Genomic DNA, 15,200 nt, shown 5'->3' on the forward strand with positions numbered 1-15,200 from the left:
AGACATGAACCAAAGCTTCGTGAACAATCGTGACCATATGATTGAAGAAGTTTATGCACACATGTCAAAATTGAACGGATATCTTCTGGTTTACCATGTTACGTTTAAAAAATGCAAAAGTAAGTCTATAATTTGCTTCCTTAAGCATTCATCTTGGCCACTGGAATCTTGGATAATCTGCTTCCTTAAGCATTACTTTCAAACTGGCTCCGTTTACAGGGCAATGTCATCTCCAATTCGCGAAACTACGCGCTTTCCAGGTGCAATCAGATCCTCAAATTCGATTCTGCAAACAGTACATTCTAACCCGAAAATGTGACAGAAGTGATAACATCTTGATGACCAAGGAATTGGAAAAGTAGAAAGATATTCTGCTGAATAATCCTTACAAGGAGCTACTCAACTTGGCAGAGCTTCCTCAGGGTTATGGAGATTCTCCTCGTCTGAGTTAGTTCCTCCCCTTCCCACTTCTGAATTCCAGGCGTGCGGTTGATCTCGTGCTTCCAATGGTATCGCGCTTCTCCTGACATGAAAATTAGGGATCCGGGGGTAAGGTAAACTGGAATCTTGGCCACAGGGGGATCATTTTCCCTACTTGTTCCTTCAACTTGACTAAAATCCATCACACATGACGACTCCAGGGAGAGAATGGCAATTCCATCTTCGAAGCGCATGAGATCAACGTGCGCACAGATTCCCTGCACGGAAACGCAGGCAGAGGATGTCAATCTCGATTGTTAATTCTTCTGATAGCAGTGCATCAAATCTGCATGGTTGGTGATCAAACAAAAACTTGCACTTGTTCGAAGAACGCGGCATTATGCTAGTATTTTAGATACAAATCAACATCGTCAACTCAATTATTTTCTCACGCAATAAATCTAAGTAAGAAGAGGCAAAATTCATCTCGCACCTCACCCGGTTGGTAAGAATTTAGAATGAGCTGGTCAAAGAGCGGCTCTCTGCACAAAAGATCGGATGGAAATGGAGAGGCATTCTCCTTCACACCATCATTGCTTCCCAAAACAATAGGATCAAAAACATAGTCACTTGCAAGCGCAACCTTGTGAATAGAACGCGAAAGCTCGTCCGCCCATGCTGGAAGATCCCCAAACCTCATTGCCTGCAGGGAAACCAAATTCCTTCAGCTCGCAATGCACCAATTACCTGGTACTCTTAGCACTTAGGCGGGATAAGACAAGCAGAAAATCAGCCGGTTGCAAACTTCTAATCAAGGTTCTAAAAGACGATAGGCGCTAGATGGGAGGCAGGCTAAGCGGATTTAAGTAAATCTATTATATTTCATGTAAATAAATGTCTGTTTATACTTAAAATATGTATAATTTCATCATAAACTACAAAATAGAATGTCATACATATTATGAAGTATTGGACATAATGAAAACATGGGGAACGAGCATATAATGTGTGTTCATTTACGTATTCAATGTCTTTACAATTTATTGAAAAAAAAATGCAATATGCAAGCTATCTATTTTCTATCTGAGTAAGTCGCAACCTAGTCGGTGTCTACGTGGGTCTGGGTGGGCTAGGCGAGTGCCTCAGCAGGTCTAGACGTCCTTTCTTAATTTTCAAACGCCTAGACATTAATCGGGACGGTGGTCAACAGCCTAGCCCGAGATTTTTAGAACAGTGCTTCTAATCAAAGATAGAACCAGCAGGAAATTAACCGCGATTTTTGTACGGCTGGTCATCTGTTTAGTGTCCTCCCAATTCTATTTTTGACTAAGCGTTTGTAACTTGTTCTGTTTGCGCTTATTTACGCGATTGCAATCTCACATTTACCATTAAGTTTTACAGATATTAGGAAATAAACACCATGCCAATATATAATTTGTATCCTAACATATGAATGTAATATGGGATTATGTGCACCTGATTATGAGAGGCTTGAGTGAACCATCCTTCTGCAACCACAAGTTAACAAGCCACTGTATGTGAGATCAATGCAGACAACGCTCGAAAGCATCCATACTTCCGGCCGGACAATACGCACAAATAGAAATAGTTCCAAACCTTCAATCGAAAACACCTAGATGGAGACTGGACAGCTAAACGAGATATTTATTAGTGTGTCGGAAACACAGTCCAGTTCTATTTACGCCTACTTGTCTCCATACTATATAGGAAATCTTTAAGAGAATGGATCCCCATTTTTTTATAAAAATGGGGGTTAGTTGTGGGATGCACACTAATCGAACTTTAACGATTCGAATCGTCTATTTTTCAAGTTGCACTCATAGATCATACTTGCGAAATATTAAACAAATACAAAATGTTTAAGAGAGTTTAAATAAATTAATTAATACTTTGTTATATATATAAGATCAATAAAATTTTATCTCGATAATTAAGTAGGCAAATAGTTTTGGATTGAGTTAAATTTTTGTAAGAATGGTCTATAAATCGAGACTTACAAAATAGACGGTTCGGATCGTTGAAGTTCGATGTGAAGTGAACCCACATCTAATTTCCATTTTTTTTTTTTAAAATGAAGATTCCTTTGCATAAAGAAACTGCTATGTGCATAGTTAACAGCAAGGCATTTTCCTATACATTACTTGTGACAAAATGAAGCTAAAAGATTTATAGACTATGAGTAAAGAACGAAAACGCACCGTTTTGGATTGTGGAGAGCAAAGAGGACTGGTGCTGAGGAGAGAGGAAGTCTCTGCACAACCACAGCCCTTTGATTTGTTTGATTGGTTCCCAGAAATGGGTCGGGTCGGAATCGGATCCATCGCCCGGTTCCCAGTCCTCGCTGTCCGACGAATCGCCGAATACGTGCCGGAGAATTTCTTTGCTCGCAGCATCCATAGTCATAAGCTCTGATCTTGTCTTTTGACGAGGCAAAGCTTAAAAGAGTCAAAAGGTTCCTCTCTGCACTCTGCTCAATCTTAACCATTGATTTGATTGGATGAAAATATCAAATTTTACTTTTAACCACTGATTTTGACAACTGTAAAATTAGAACAAGAGAGGATTTTTGCCGGATTTTTTTGTGAAGATTTTAGAGATCTTTCAATCATATTTATTCATCGTATATTGTGCGGTCAGTTTTTGTCAGATACTGTTTATATTCAATTTTAAATATAAAAAATACAATGATTTCTGACCACACGATGTACGATAAATATATATGATTGGAGGATTTTCAGAATCTTCACAAAAAATATCCGACAAGGATCCTTCTAGAATTAGAACCATAATAACTATCATAGTGTCACATGATAACTACAAATTTTCATATTACACACTTTTTAATCGAAACTATTTGTTTATAAAATTAAAAATACCAATCAAATTGCAGATTGTTTAGTCACTTGCCTAACTCAACAAATATCGCTAACAGATAAGAAGTTCATGATTTCCACACTTAAAAAGTGAAAGGTCTCATATCAACTCACATAGATTTTGTTAATAAAAAAAAAAAAAAACTCACATAGATGAAACTATGGCGAGTTGTATTATACTTTCCCGTTGCATGAATTAGTCCAAAATTTAAGTTCAATAAAATTCGTTAATCACAACAGAACGGGGGAAGACATGCACCTTCGTATATGGACATCGAGTTTAGATTATTTTCGGACCTTTGTGTCCTGTGCCTACGATCAGAAAAATCTGGACTCTTAGTTTGTATGAAAAATCAGAGCATTTTGTTTGTGAGACGCTAGCAAAATAAATGAATAGAGACGATTGGTTTTAATTTAAGTGATCCAGATTGTGTGACGATTAGAGGCAGTAAGATCTAGAATAAATTTGTATATGAATAGTTTAGGGCATGTTTGGTATTTTATTTGAATCTAACTTTTTAAACTTGTTTGTACCATACTTAGAGCATCCGTATTTAGATCTCATATAAATACTCGGGGGACTCAAATGTAATTATGTAATAAATGAAGGGGCCAATATGTAATAAGTGAGGAACCCTTATTCTATAAAATGACTCATCACTCTCCTCATTAAGGAAGCCAAGTTTTAGGCCAAGATTGAGGTTAAGACTTAGACCATGGGAAGAAAGAAAATAGGCTAGAGAGCACACTGCCTCTAGCCTTCTTGTATATTCACCATTCAAAGTGAAACAATATCAACATCAGTGTGGACCAGGGCCGGTCCAGAGATTTTTTAGGCCCAGGCCAACGTCAAAAAAAGTGTCCTAACTTCATGTAAGAAAATTATTTATTTTCTCACATAAGACATCGAAAAAATTATACTTAGAAAAACACTTCAAGCTCAATAATTTAGAAATATAGAAAGACTAATTTATTTTGTATTGAGAGAGGGAAACAAAAAAACTTCGGGCTTACAAGTAGATAGATGAAGAATTTTGTTTTCCATCTGAACTTTGAATGTGTTTTTGAATAAATCGTGAGATGTTTTTTTCTTATTTACTAACCTTGTCAATATGGGACTAAAAAATAATGATGTTTTCGAGTCTTTAATTAATATGTATTACTAATGAATAGGCACTAAATTAAACATTTTGATGACACGTCATATAATTTGCAAATTTGATTTACGTATTATTCTTTGTTGAATATTAGATTTGAATTAAAACGAATATTTAAAAATAACAACTCACATAGCTACTAGATAGTAACTAAAAATAAATTAACAACCAAACAAAAATTTGTAAAAATTGAAAAAAAATAAACATGCACATAACATTTCGAACTTAGGACCTCTTGTTAATTTTAAACAACAAAAATCATTGTTTCTAATTAAACTTCTTGATCCTTTAACCAAATTTTATAAATTTATACTTATAAAAAGAAATTTGTAAAAAATGGAAAGTAAATAAGCACACATGATGTTTTAAACCCAAGACCTCCTCATTATTTTCAAATGACAAACCACCACTTCTAGTTAAATTTATGTGTCTTTGAACCAAATTTTATAAATTTATACTATTATAAAAACATATATAAATATTTCACCCTAATAATTTTGGTGCCTCTAATTTTTTTGGGCCCTGGACGGTCGCCCTACCTGCACTGGGCCTGGGCCGGCCCTGATGTGGACATAGCCCAAACATTGGAGTGAACCACGATACATCTTGTGTTTTTTACTTTCTTGCAGATTCATGATCGAATTTACGTTGTTCCAAGACCCCTCCGGTTTTGTGCATCAACAAAACTCAAAAACAATTTTCAAGTTTTAGGCCTTAAAAACTTATTTGGTGGGACTATTTTAAGAAACTGAACTCAAAACTAACTTAAAAATATAGTATATTATCCAAAAACATAAAAAGTGAGTTTTTAGAGTATTTAAATTTAAACTCACTCACTTTCTCTCCCTCACCCTCTCTCTCTCTCTCTCTCTCTCTCTCTCTCTCTCTCTCTCTCTCTTCTTCTTCTTCTTCTTCTTCTTTGTCTTTTTTTTTTTTTTTAACCTTTTCGTCTCTTATCTAATCTGCTCTCTTCATTCTCTCGGTTCTTTCTCTCACTCATATTCATCTCGGACTCATCTGATCCTCTCTCTTCTTTCTCTTTCCTTCAATCATCTCTTATTTTCTTTCATCCTCTCTCATCTTTCTCTCACTCATGCAACCCTCCCCTCTTTATAGATCTCTTTGTCTAGTTTAAGTCGTAAAATAGATTTAAAAATTTTAAATCGCAAACCAATCAAGTTTTTGAATCTTAAAGAAAATTGTTTTCAAGAAATGTTTTAAGAAATGATAAAAAATTTCAAATAAAATACTAAACAAATCCTTATTTTCCCAACAAAACATAAATTACTTAATTTCGAATCGACATTTCTAAAAGAGTTCCTATTGGATGCAGGGCGCAGCTCACCGTCGTATCACCAACCTCGTCGCAGACGATTACTGATTGGATGAAACCAAACAGTGGCCTCGGCCGTCGTGCCGCGCCAAGTTGATGGACATTCGCTTGGGCTTTCGCGCCCATGCAGAGAATCTAATCCTCCTCCTCTCACCAGACGACGACACGTAACTGTCGCAGTGTCACCCTTAGATGTCCACGTGTCGTCATCTGATAAGACGTCCCCATGCTACCCCAGCGCTTCATCTCACCCGTCGAATTATTCCTACCAAAAGTACCAACCAAGCCGGGAAATGCTCCCTTTGACGCATTTGCCACATCCACCATTCTCGAAGCGCCACGTGGAACATAACATATAATTCTAGCCGTCGATTTCTTGGAGATTGTCGCCCACGTTGGAATCACCTATAAATTTGAAAGAGTCGCAACGCATCCTTTCGTCTTCTCCGTTTTACTTCAAAATAGTCGAAAGGCATCCAAGGTTTTGAAAGCAGAGCAAAAATGGCGGATTCTGAAGCATCGCAGTCTACAGAAACGGTAACTCTCTCTCTAACTCCTGTTTGATTGCCGAGAAAGTGATAGAAAAGTTCGATCTTTTCTTTCGGGATGATTAAAATTTTCTGTTGATTTTGATTTTTGAAAAGTTCTGTTGGTTTTAGAGAACGTGGTAGAAAATTTTTTTTCTTTTCGGAATTATGAAAAAGTTATGTTGATTTTGATTTGGAAAATTTTCTGTTTGGTTGCCGAGAAAGTGACGGAAAATTTATATTTTGTTCCTTTCGGATCTTGATTTGTAGGTGCGAGTGGACGAGAAGAATCTGAAGTATTTGGAGTTCGTTCAAGTGGCGTCGATTTACGTGGTGGTGTGCTTCTCGAGCCTCTACGAGTACGCGAAGGAGAACTCCGGTCCGCTTAAACCGGGTGTTCAGACGGTGGAAGGCACCGTCCGAACCGTAACCGGGCCGGTCTACGAGAAGTTCCACGACCTTCCCTTCCAACTCCTCAGATTTGTCGATCGCAAGGTCAGTCTAAAACCTTAAATTCCGCCACCATCAAATTTACAGTGTAAACAGTTGTTAATTTTCGATCGCGGTCACGTGCTTTGCAGGTGGACGAGTCCTTGAGCGAGGTGGACCGTCACGTGCCGGTTCTGGTGAAGCAGGTGTCGAGCCAGGCGCTATCGGTGGCGAGAGCGGTGGAGCGAGGCGGCTTGGTGGACACGGCTAAGAATCTCACCGGGAGCTTGTACGCTAAATGCGAACCCGTGGCGGAGCAGGTGTACTACAAGTACGAGCCGGTGGCAGAGCAGTACGCCGTGTCGGCTTGGCGCGCGCTGAATCGGCTCCCGCTGTTTCCGCAGGTGGTTCATATAACGGTCCCCACCGCGTCGTACTGGTCCGACAAGTACAATCGGGCCGTCGGGTACACCGTGAACAGAGGCTACTCCGTGGCGGCGTATCTGCCGTTGATTCCGACGGAGAGAATTGCCAAGTTGTTTGATGAAGCCGAGAACGGGGTTGCCGTTTCGACGAACGGTGGGGATGTTGTAGTGGAGCAGTGACGACCGTCGATCTGGGTTGGGGGCTTTATGGTCTTTTGGGATTTTTCGTGCTTTTCCTAGTATGAAGTTTATTTTGGGGCCCCGTTTTGGAGGTCTTGTTTTGAATTGTAGGCCGACGTGGTAACATCCTAAATGAATCGGAAGAAAATTTTGGTACCAATTTGGCATATTTTAGTACAAGGAAAGTTTTTAATTATATTCTTTTTATGAATTAATAAATTAATAAGTTTGTTGATTTACACGATCTAGTATTAGTCTCTTTTCACGTCCAAATTTCGATTATAACTCGTTTTATATTAGATGATTATGGCCCCGTTTGGGATTGAGGTGATTTTAAAAAAAGCCACTGTGAAAAAAAGCTGAGGGTCATTTTTGTGTTTGGTAAACTGAAAAAAAAAGGCTTATTTTGGAAGCTGCTGTGAGAATAAGCTGAAAATCAAAGGAAAAGCCGAAGCTGCTATTTGCTGCTTTGAAAAAAAGCCAGTTTTTTCAAAGCACACGGAGCTACAGTGCTCCTTTAATGAAAAGACACACTATCATCCTGCTTTTTTTTCCAAAAGCACTTTCACAAAAAAGTTTACCAAACACTCTACTGGCTTTATTTCACAGCCGCTTATTCTCACAGCACATCCGCTTATTCTCACAACAGCTTTTTTTCAAAGCACAGCAATACCAAACCAGCCCTATGTTAGGTTGAGCGTGCAACATAGCCAAAATGCAAGAAACGCTATTCTCCGATCTTGAGATAATCTCTTTGCAAGACGTCCACCTTCGAACTAGAAAGTTATTTGCGTAAAAACCAAGAAGAGAAAGAGACTGGAAATACTCTGTTTCTTATGGTGTTTTAGACGGTTGAATTTGTAGACTAAATTTAGTAGGATTGAATACCAAGAAGAGAAAAGAAACTGGAAATACTCTGTTTCTTATGGTGTTTTAGACGGTTGAATTTGTAGACTAAATTTAGTAGGATTGAATACAAAACTTTAGATGCCATGACTAGAAGCAAATACATTTTGTGAGAAAAAAAATGTCGTTTTTAAAGATTTCTATTCAGCGTTTTGTAGTGTATTTTTTGGCCCAAGGATCCACGCTGGATCTTTTTCCAGAGGATTTTGTGATCGTAGTTGTTCATCGTACATCGTGCAGTCAGAAATCATTTGAAATTTAAAATTTAAAATTAAATATAAATAGTACTTAACGAAAACTGACTGCACGATGTACGATGAACAACCACGATCACGGAATCCCCCAGCAGGAAAAGATCTGGCGAGGATCCTTTTAATATTTTTTGTGTTTTACGTAGTTCATTAACAGTCTTCTTGTTGGTTTTTAACAATCAAGTCTAAAGCGGCGCACTTTAAATAAATCGAATACAAGAGATACTTTAAACCCTAAACCAATCTACCTTACTAGATCAAAGATACAGAAAAATTAAGTAGAAATGAGGCTTTCTCAACACGTTAATTCTTTCACGAAAAGAAAATTAAACGGAAGAACTTTTGCTCTAACAATAATTCTACTTAAAACGAAAACAAATTTGACCAAAAAAATGCGATTCATTACTCGTATGAGCAGCCATGGAACAAAAACGCCGAGCAGTCAGGGAAGCAAATGTGTATGTGCAAAGATATCACAAAGATTTATCCCATCAATTGCAGAAAGGTTCTAAAGCTTGTTCTGGAGTAACGGTAAAACTGAATAAACTAAAAACTTCTCATTAACTACGAATCATTAGTACATAATCTGAGATTCTAACAGCAACGTCTCATCGAATAAACTCCCTCTCTAGGTTCCATGGCATTTTCGACACAACTCATCTCGCAATCTCAACTTTATTCGACAAAAGATCAAGACATCGACCTCATAAATATAACATAATGGAAACAGATGACAAAATGAATAGGACGTATCTTTAGTAGATGGAGTAGTTCTCACTGGCTCCGGGCTGGATGCTGTTGTAGATAGCCTTGACGACTGGAATCACAGCAATAAGAGCAAGTTGTAGTTGTTCGGAGCTGCTGGTTCTGATTGAGATCTGTCCACTGCGCTTGTTGTTCAACCCTGCACGAACAGCCATCTTGTAGTTTCGCCCGAGGGAAAACTGGGACTGGAAATTTGCCCCCAGGGCCAAGTCACCCCTCCACCGCACTAGAGACAGACCCAATGAGGATTGATCCTGGCCAATTGGAAAATCTGCCTCCCTCAGCCGCACCTCCAAGTTTGCTCCATATGCTGACTCGCCCTGAGATCGGACAGTACCAGTACTACTCACCAATACCAGACGCTTGCCAACCGCATACTGTTGTTCAACTTTGAGTCCAGTGGACACATTTTCTCCCAGAAATGTCACAGATACTCCAGCAGCATTCTTGAACCTCTTGGAGGTCTTGACTTTGGTGTCTCCTCGCACAATGTATGCAAGTTGCTTTCCAATGTTCTGAATGTCAAACCCTAGCATACTCGACCAGTTCTCCCCGTGCTTAGCACCAACCGAGGAATCTAAATGGAGATTGAACTCTTTCTTATCCTTTGTAAGCTGAACAGCAACAGCTGCTGGAAAAGAATTAGCAATGGCCAGACTATGTTCAAGGTTGACACCATCGTACCCACAGTCATGGTCCCAGCCTTGGGGGTCCAACACTGGCCTTGCCGTGAACTGAGAAGTCGGCTCCAGGAACCGGTACCTGTGAGCTGGATTTTCACCATCAAAAGAAGGCGGCAAAACCATATCAGGTAATGCAACCGGCACAGCTGCTGGAGCACCGTTTTCTGGATCCTCTTCACCCAAATAACCATACTCCTCTTCACTTACCTTGCCCTTCTTCTTCATTTCCTTCATCCTTCTCAACTCTTCTTTCCACATCTTTTTCTGGAGGAGCTTAACCCTATAATCATACTCCTCAGCGTACGCTTTCCTCTGCTCTCTACTAAGCTTAGCAATCTGGGCCTTCTTGAGGGGCTTAAATGACGGAAGCTGATCATACTCATCCTCTTCTTCCTCTTGATCAGAATCAGACAAGTCAGCCAAGTCAATGTCTGAATCAGCATTCTCACCACCTTGATCGGTAGCAAGTTTTGGGTGCGGACGAGATTGCAACAGCCAAGACAACAAGTATGGAAGAGGAGCCGAACGGGAACGCAAACCAAAGAGCTTACGGTGATCAAATGATTCCTGAGGTTTTGAGAGATTAGACGCATCAGACAAGATCTTCATAGAGTAGCACAAGAGCAATAGATGGGATCTCCAAGCTACACCATTAGGGAGCACTTTCTGATTATCTCTCTTCCGACAAGACGGGTGGTTCTCTACAAGAGATATTGGACTCATCATACTAGGATTCATAAACCTTAGGTCACCAACAGCTTGTCCAATCGTCTGCTGCATGATTTGTTCCCGCTGACTACGAAACATCTCATAATTCAGCGGGGAGCCTGATGGTCCATCAGGAGGAGCAGAAGAGCTGTGAGTCAGAGTAACTATGGTGCTTCGCCAAATTGAAGGACCAAAGGCATTAGTGATTGATCTTAACAATAGGACATCACTTAGATCCCTACCTCGGGAGTCCATCCGATCCACATAGAGGACAATATCTGGGGGGGATTTTTTCATATGCCTCTGCACAGAAGATAAAATTTTGCGATTTATGCCCTGTTCCATTGCAGCAGATTTCAGACCTGGTGTATCAAACACCTTAATCTTGACTCCATCCACCACTCCAACAATTTTTTTCACAGTAGTTGTTCCAGGTCCAAAAGCATTAATTGGGGTAACTTCTGCACCGAAAATAGAATTTATAGTGGCACTCTTCCCAACACCTGCTTTCCCAAGAACCAATATGTTCAAGGAGAAGTCCAAATCATCTTTCTCCTCTGCTTCAAGCTGGAGAGCGGTCATCTTTGCAGCTTCGAGGCTAAATTCTTGACTGTTTTGCCTCCCTGACACGAGAGCTAGGCGGTATAGAACCTGTCTTGGCACTGACTCTTCTGTAGAAACACCTAATCTCTGAACAAGCCTCAAGAACTTAACCCTTATCTGCTGAAACTTTTCGAGCTTCGCTCTCTCTTCTTCGCTCAAGTTCTCAGAACCTCCCCCAACTGTGGCATTGGAAGATGTCATAAGGTTCGAGTTGTTTGGTCGTGAAGCAGGTTTCAACGACCGAATTGAGGACCCCAACCCAGCAGGACGCTCAACAGAGAAAAGCCTGGATCCATCTGGGGTGGTAAATGTAACATTGCCACCATCTGAGGAAGCACCTGTTGCTGCTTTCAAAAGAGCTGCCAACGCAGCTGAATCAAATAACTCTTTTCCGCCCCCTTCCTCATCAGTGTCCACTTCTTCATCCGAATCCGTAACAATCTGGCCATCAATTCTCTGTGAATGATCATGATAACTCTCAGCACCTGAGTAAGAGCCAGCACCTGATCCTCGCTCCAACTCTTCCAAAAACTGTTTAGCAGCTTCAGAGCTTCCAAAAATCATACCTTCATTGTTCGCATCTGTAACTGAACCTTCATTCTCACCTTCATCATCTTGAAGATCCTGATCATCATCTTGAAGATCATTATCATCATCATCTTGAAGATCCTTATTGCCATCACCATCATCAGTTTCGACTCTTATCTCTCGGTTTGAAATGGAATTTGGACCCACAGATTCAATGCCAACTTCATCAGGGGAATGCTTCTCCTCAACTTCCTCATCTAGCTTTACTTCTCGGCTATTAGAACTTGAATCCAGAAACTCAGGTGCCACATATTTTCCAGGGACAGCCGCTCTCAATCCATGCACTTGATCATGTACACTCAAGTCACTGTTACCCAGTTTTGCCTCAGTCTCTGGTTCTTGTTCTGCTAAACCAGAAACAACGTTCACAGTTTCCATTTCAGCTCCATCCCCAACCAATAGATTGTCATCTGGAACCACATCAGCACCTAATTCCCTCGCCATCCCTTTCTCTCTGGTTTCGGAATCAGATTTCAGTCCATCCTCCCTTTCTGGCCTCTTCTCGAGATCAACTTCATCCGCACTAGCAGCAACAACAGCTTTCTCTCCATCAAGTTCCACATTCCCAGACTCAGGAACAACCGCTCTGTCAGGCAAATATTCCACAGCCACTGACTCCGAGTCATTTGGTTCTTTGGTCTCACGGCTAATTTGATCAAAAACATTATCCAAACTCACACCTTCTTCAACCACTAAGCCTTTTATTTCAGATTCCTCAATCATCTCTACATCACCAACGACAATAGCTGCTCCTGTCTGTGACAAATTGGCATGTATATCCTGCACAATTGAGTCACCTCCGGTTGTAATTTCCACACCGTTCTCTTCAACTTCAACAAACTTATCATCAGCTGGCCGATCCCCCACCACGCCATTTTCTTTACTCTCTCTCACAACTTCTGTCTCATCATTGAAAACATCCTCATCCTTATGCTGCTCTACAACCTCCTTATCATCTACTTCAGCCACCTCCCGGCTAATTTGATCAAAACCATTATCCAAACTCACACCTTTATCAACCATCAAGCCTTTTATTTCAGATTCCTCAATCGTCTCTACATCACCAACGACAACAGCTGCTCCTGTCTGTGACAAATTGGCATGTATATCCTGCACAATTGAGTCACCTCCACTAGTAATTTCCATAACATTCTCTTCAACTTCAACAAACTTATCTACAGCCTCCTTATCATCTACTTCAGCCACCTCCACCGGCTTCTCCACTGCCGGGGTTTCCTCGACCACCGAGCCTAAACCCTCAACCAATTTCGAATTCTCAACTACGTTATCAACTTCACCACCACTAACACCATTTTCCGTGACCACTTCACCCAAAATTTCACTCTTCCCCATCCCACTATCCCCCCAAACGACACCGTTAGAACCCCCACCCTCTAAACTCTTCAAATCCCTAACCCCTTCTTCCCTGGTATCCTCCTCCTCCTCGTCGTCATCCACCGAAACCTTGGCAACCGGCCGCAGCCTACTCGTCGGATAGAAGAATTCCGACGAGTTAACAAACTTAACACCGGAATCCCCCTCCTCTCCCGCACCACCCCCAACCACCACGGTTTCTCCGCCTCCAGCGCCTCTCACAAACGCCCTCTCGGAAACAAAATCCTCCTCCCCACTCACAAACCCCTCCTCAGTCTCCGACCCGCCACCGTCACCACGGCCACCAACCCCGCTAAATTTCTCGTCGTTATCAATTTCGGAAACATGGATTTTCGATGAATCATCGATATCAGAGTACTGCGAAGAAAAAAAGGAAGAACCTGGTGCGTTTGAGAGGTGCTGAGCCTGCTCCTCGGAAGCAGAAAGCTTGGACTCCATCGGAGGCTGCTGGCTGTGAGGTGGAAGTTGAAGGGTTTTTGGGATTTGGGTTTTGTGGAAATGAAGGGAGGGAGTGTGGGGGAGGAGATAAGGTTTTAGAAGAGGAGGGTTTCGGGACTCCCAAGTTCCTTGTTTGTAGAGAGAGGGAGGACTGGGCGTGGGAGTTCCGTCCGATGTTCGCACCACTTTTAAATTTACTAAATTGTCCTTTCTCCCAAGATTTTTCTCTCATTTGTTGTTGTTTTTTTTTTTATTATTATTTTTTAATCATCATTTGCTGCCAGATTTTGTTTTAGAAATTGGCCACAATGATCATTTTAACGAAGAAAAAAAATCTATTGTTTTGTAATTATCATTTGCTGCCAGAGTTTGTTTTAGAAATTGGCCACCGTGAATCCGTGATCATTTTAACGAAGAAAAAAAATCTAGCAGTATTCATTTATACTGGTAAATAAAATGTTTTAGATTGACTCATATGAATGATGAGAACGTATTATATTAGTGTTAAGTTTAATACTTAGTTAGTAGTTTACTTATGATCTGGCATGGCCAAATCCCTCTCCCAACAAAATATCTCATCCTCTTATAATTGAATATGGTTGTATAAAAATAAAATTGTCATTTGTTGCCAATTTTTGTTTTAGAAATTGGTCATGATGATCATTTTAATGAAAGAAATTTAGTGTATTCATCTTTACTTTTATATAAAGATTTTAAGTTCGAATCACCAAAGTTAACTTTGAGGGTAGCTCAAGTAGGCGCCTGCCTAGGGTCCCCACTTCGGAGGGGCCTTCAAAAAAAATTTATATCCCGTAATTAACATATTAATACAAAAAAGTAAGAAATATCATAATTCATTTGTTAGTGCAGTAGAAATGTTCGGCTTCATTTTTCTTTGGGGTGCGGAGCTGCCTTTCAATCTCTTGATTTTTCTTGTTTTTCAAATTTACTATCAATTCATTTGTCCAAATGCATATAAAGTTATAAAACTCAAGTCCCTTTGCAATCTTTTTTTTTCTTTCAACTTCTCATTCTCTCCATTTCTATTGAATGTTTAAATTATTTATCATATGGTCTTAAAGATTGTACTTTAAGGTAATCAAAACATTAAATTTATATTTTGCTTTTCAATAACTTTTTATTCAATGACTTATTTTAATATTCAATTCGTTAGTGTGATGTTGATTTTAGACAAAAAAAAAACACACACAAGAGAAACAATTGGCATTATTGAATTTATTATACTCGTCAATCAAGTTTTATTGTATTTTACTCTCTTGATCATCAAGTTTTATTGTTCTTCACTCTCAATCTTAGACTCTTGACTACAAACATTTAGTATATTTACGTCTAAAAACGTGAGCCGTGTAATATTTAAGTAATGTTTGTATATTTATAGTCTTTTTATATTAATTTTTAATGATATTTGATATGAAAATATAATTTTTTATGTATTTAGCGAATTCTTTTTTATATAAATCAATATACAAAGAATCGG

General features: G+C 39.7%; 3 protein-coding genes across 3 annotated transcripts; 1 reads left to right on the forward strand and 2 right to left on the reverse strand.

Annotated features, from left to right (window-relative positions):
- Nucleotides 1-16: 16 nt before the first annotated feature.
- Nucleotides 17-2,931, reverse strand: LOC103449143 (alkylated DNA repair protein ALKBH8 homolog). Its single transcript, XM_008388430.4, has 4 exons — nt 2,640-2,931; nt 1,897-1,928; nt 914-1,123; nt 17-698 (listed from the first exon to the last, which is right to left on the reverse strand). The coding sequence occupies exons 1-4, from the start codon at nt 2,842-2,844 to the stop codon at nt 396-398; spliced, it is 750 nt and encodes a 249-aa protein (XP_008386652.1). The 5' UTR covers nt 2,845-2,931; the 3' UTR covers nt 17-395.
- Nucleotides 2,932-6,184: 3,253 nt separating this feature from the next.
- LOC103449145 (stress-related protein-like) lies at nt 6,185-7,525 on the forward strand. Its single transcript, XM_008388432.4, has 3 exons — nt 6,185-6,341; nt 6,602-6,826; nt 6,913-7,525. Exons 1-3 carry the CDS (start codon nt 6,306-6,308, stop codon nt 7,363-7,365), a joined length of 714 nt encoding a protein of 237 aa, XP_008386654.1. The 5' UTR covers nt 6,185-6,305; the 3' UTR covers nt 7,366-7,525.
- A 1,529-nt stretch (nt 7,526-9,054) lies between these two features.
- On the reverse strand, nt 9,055-13,872 carry LOC103449146 (translocase of chloroplast 159, chloroplastic). The gene has a single exon (XM_008388433.4). The coding sequence runs from the start codon at nt 13,700-13,702 to the stop codon at nt 9,278-9,280; it is 4,425 nt and encodes a 1,474-aa protein (XP_008386655.1). The 5' UTR covers nt 13,703-13,872; the 3' UTR covers nt 9,055-9,277.
- Between the last annotated feature and the right edge of the window lie 1,328 nt (nt 13,873-15,200).

Source organism: Malus domestica, chromosome 11 (genome assembly GCF_042453785.1).
Source record: "Malus domestica chromosome 11, GDT2T_hap1".
Classification (NCBI taxonomy): domain Eukaryota; kingdom Viridiplantae; phylum Streptophyta; class Magnoliopsida; order Rosales; family Rosaceae; genus Malus; species Malus domestica.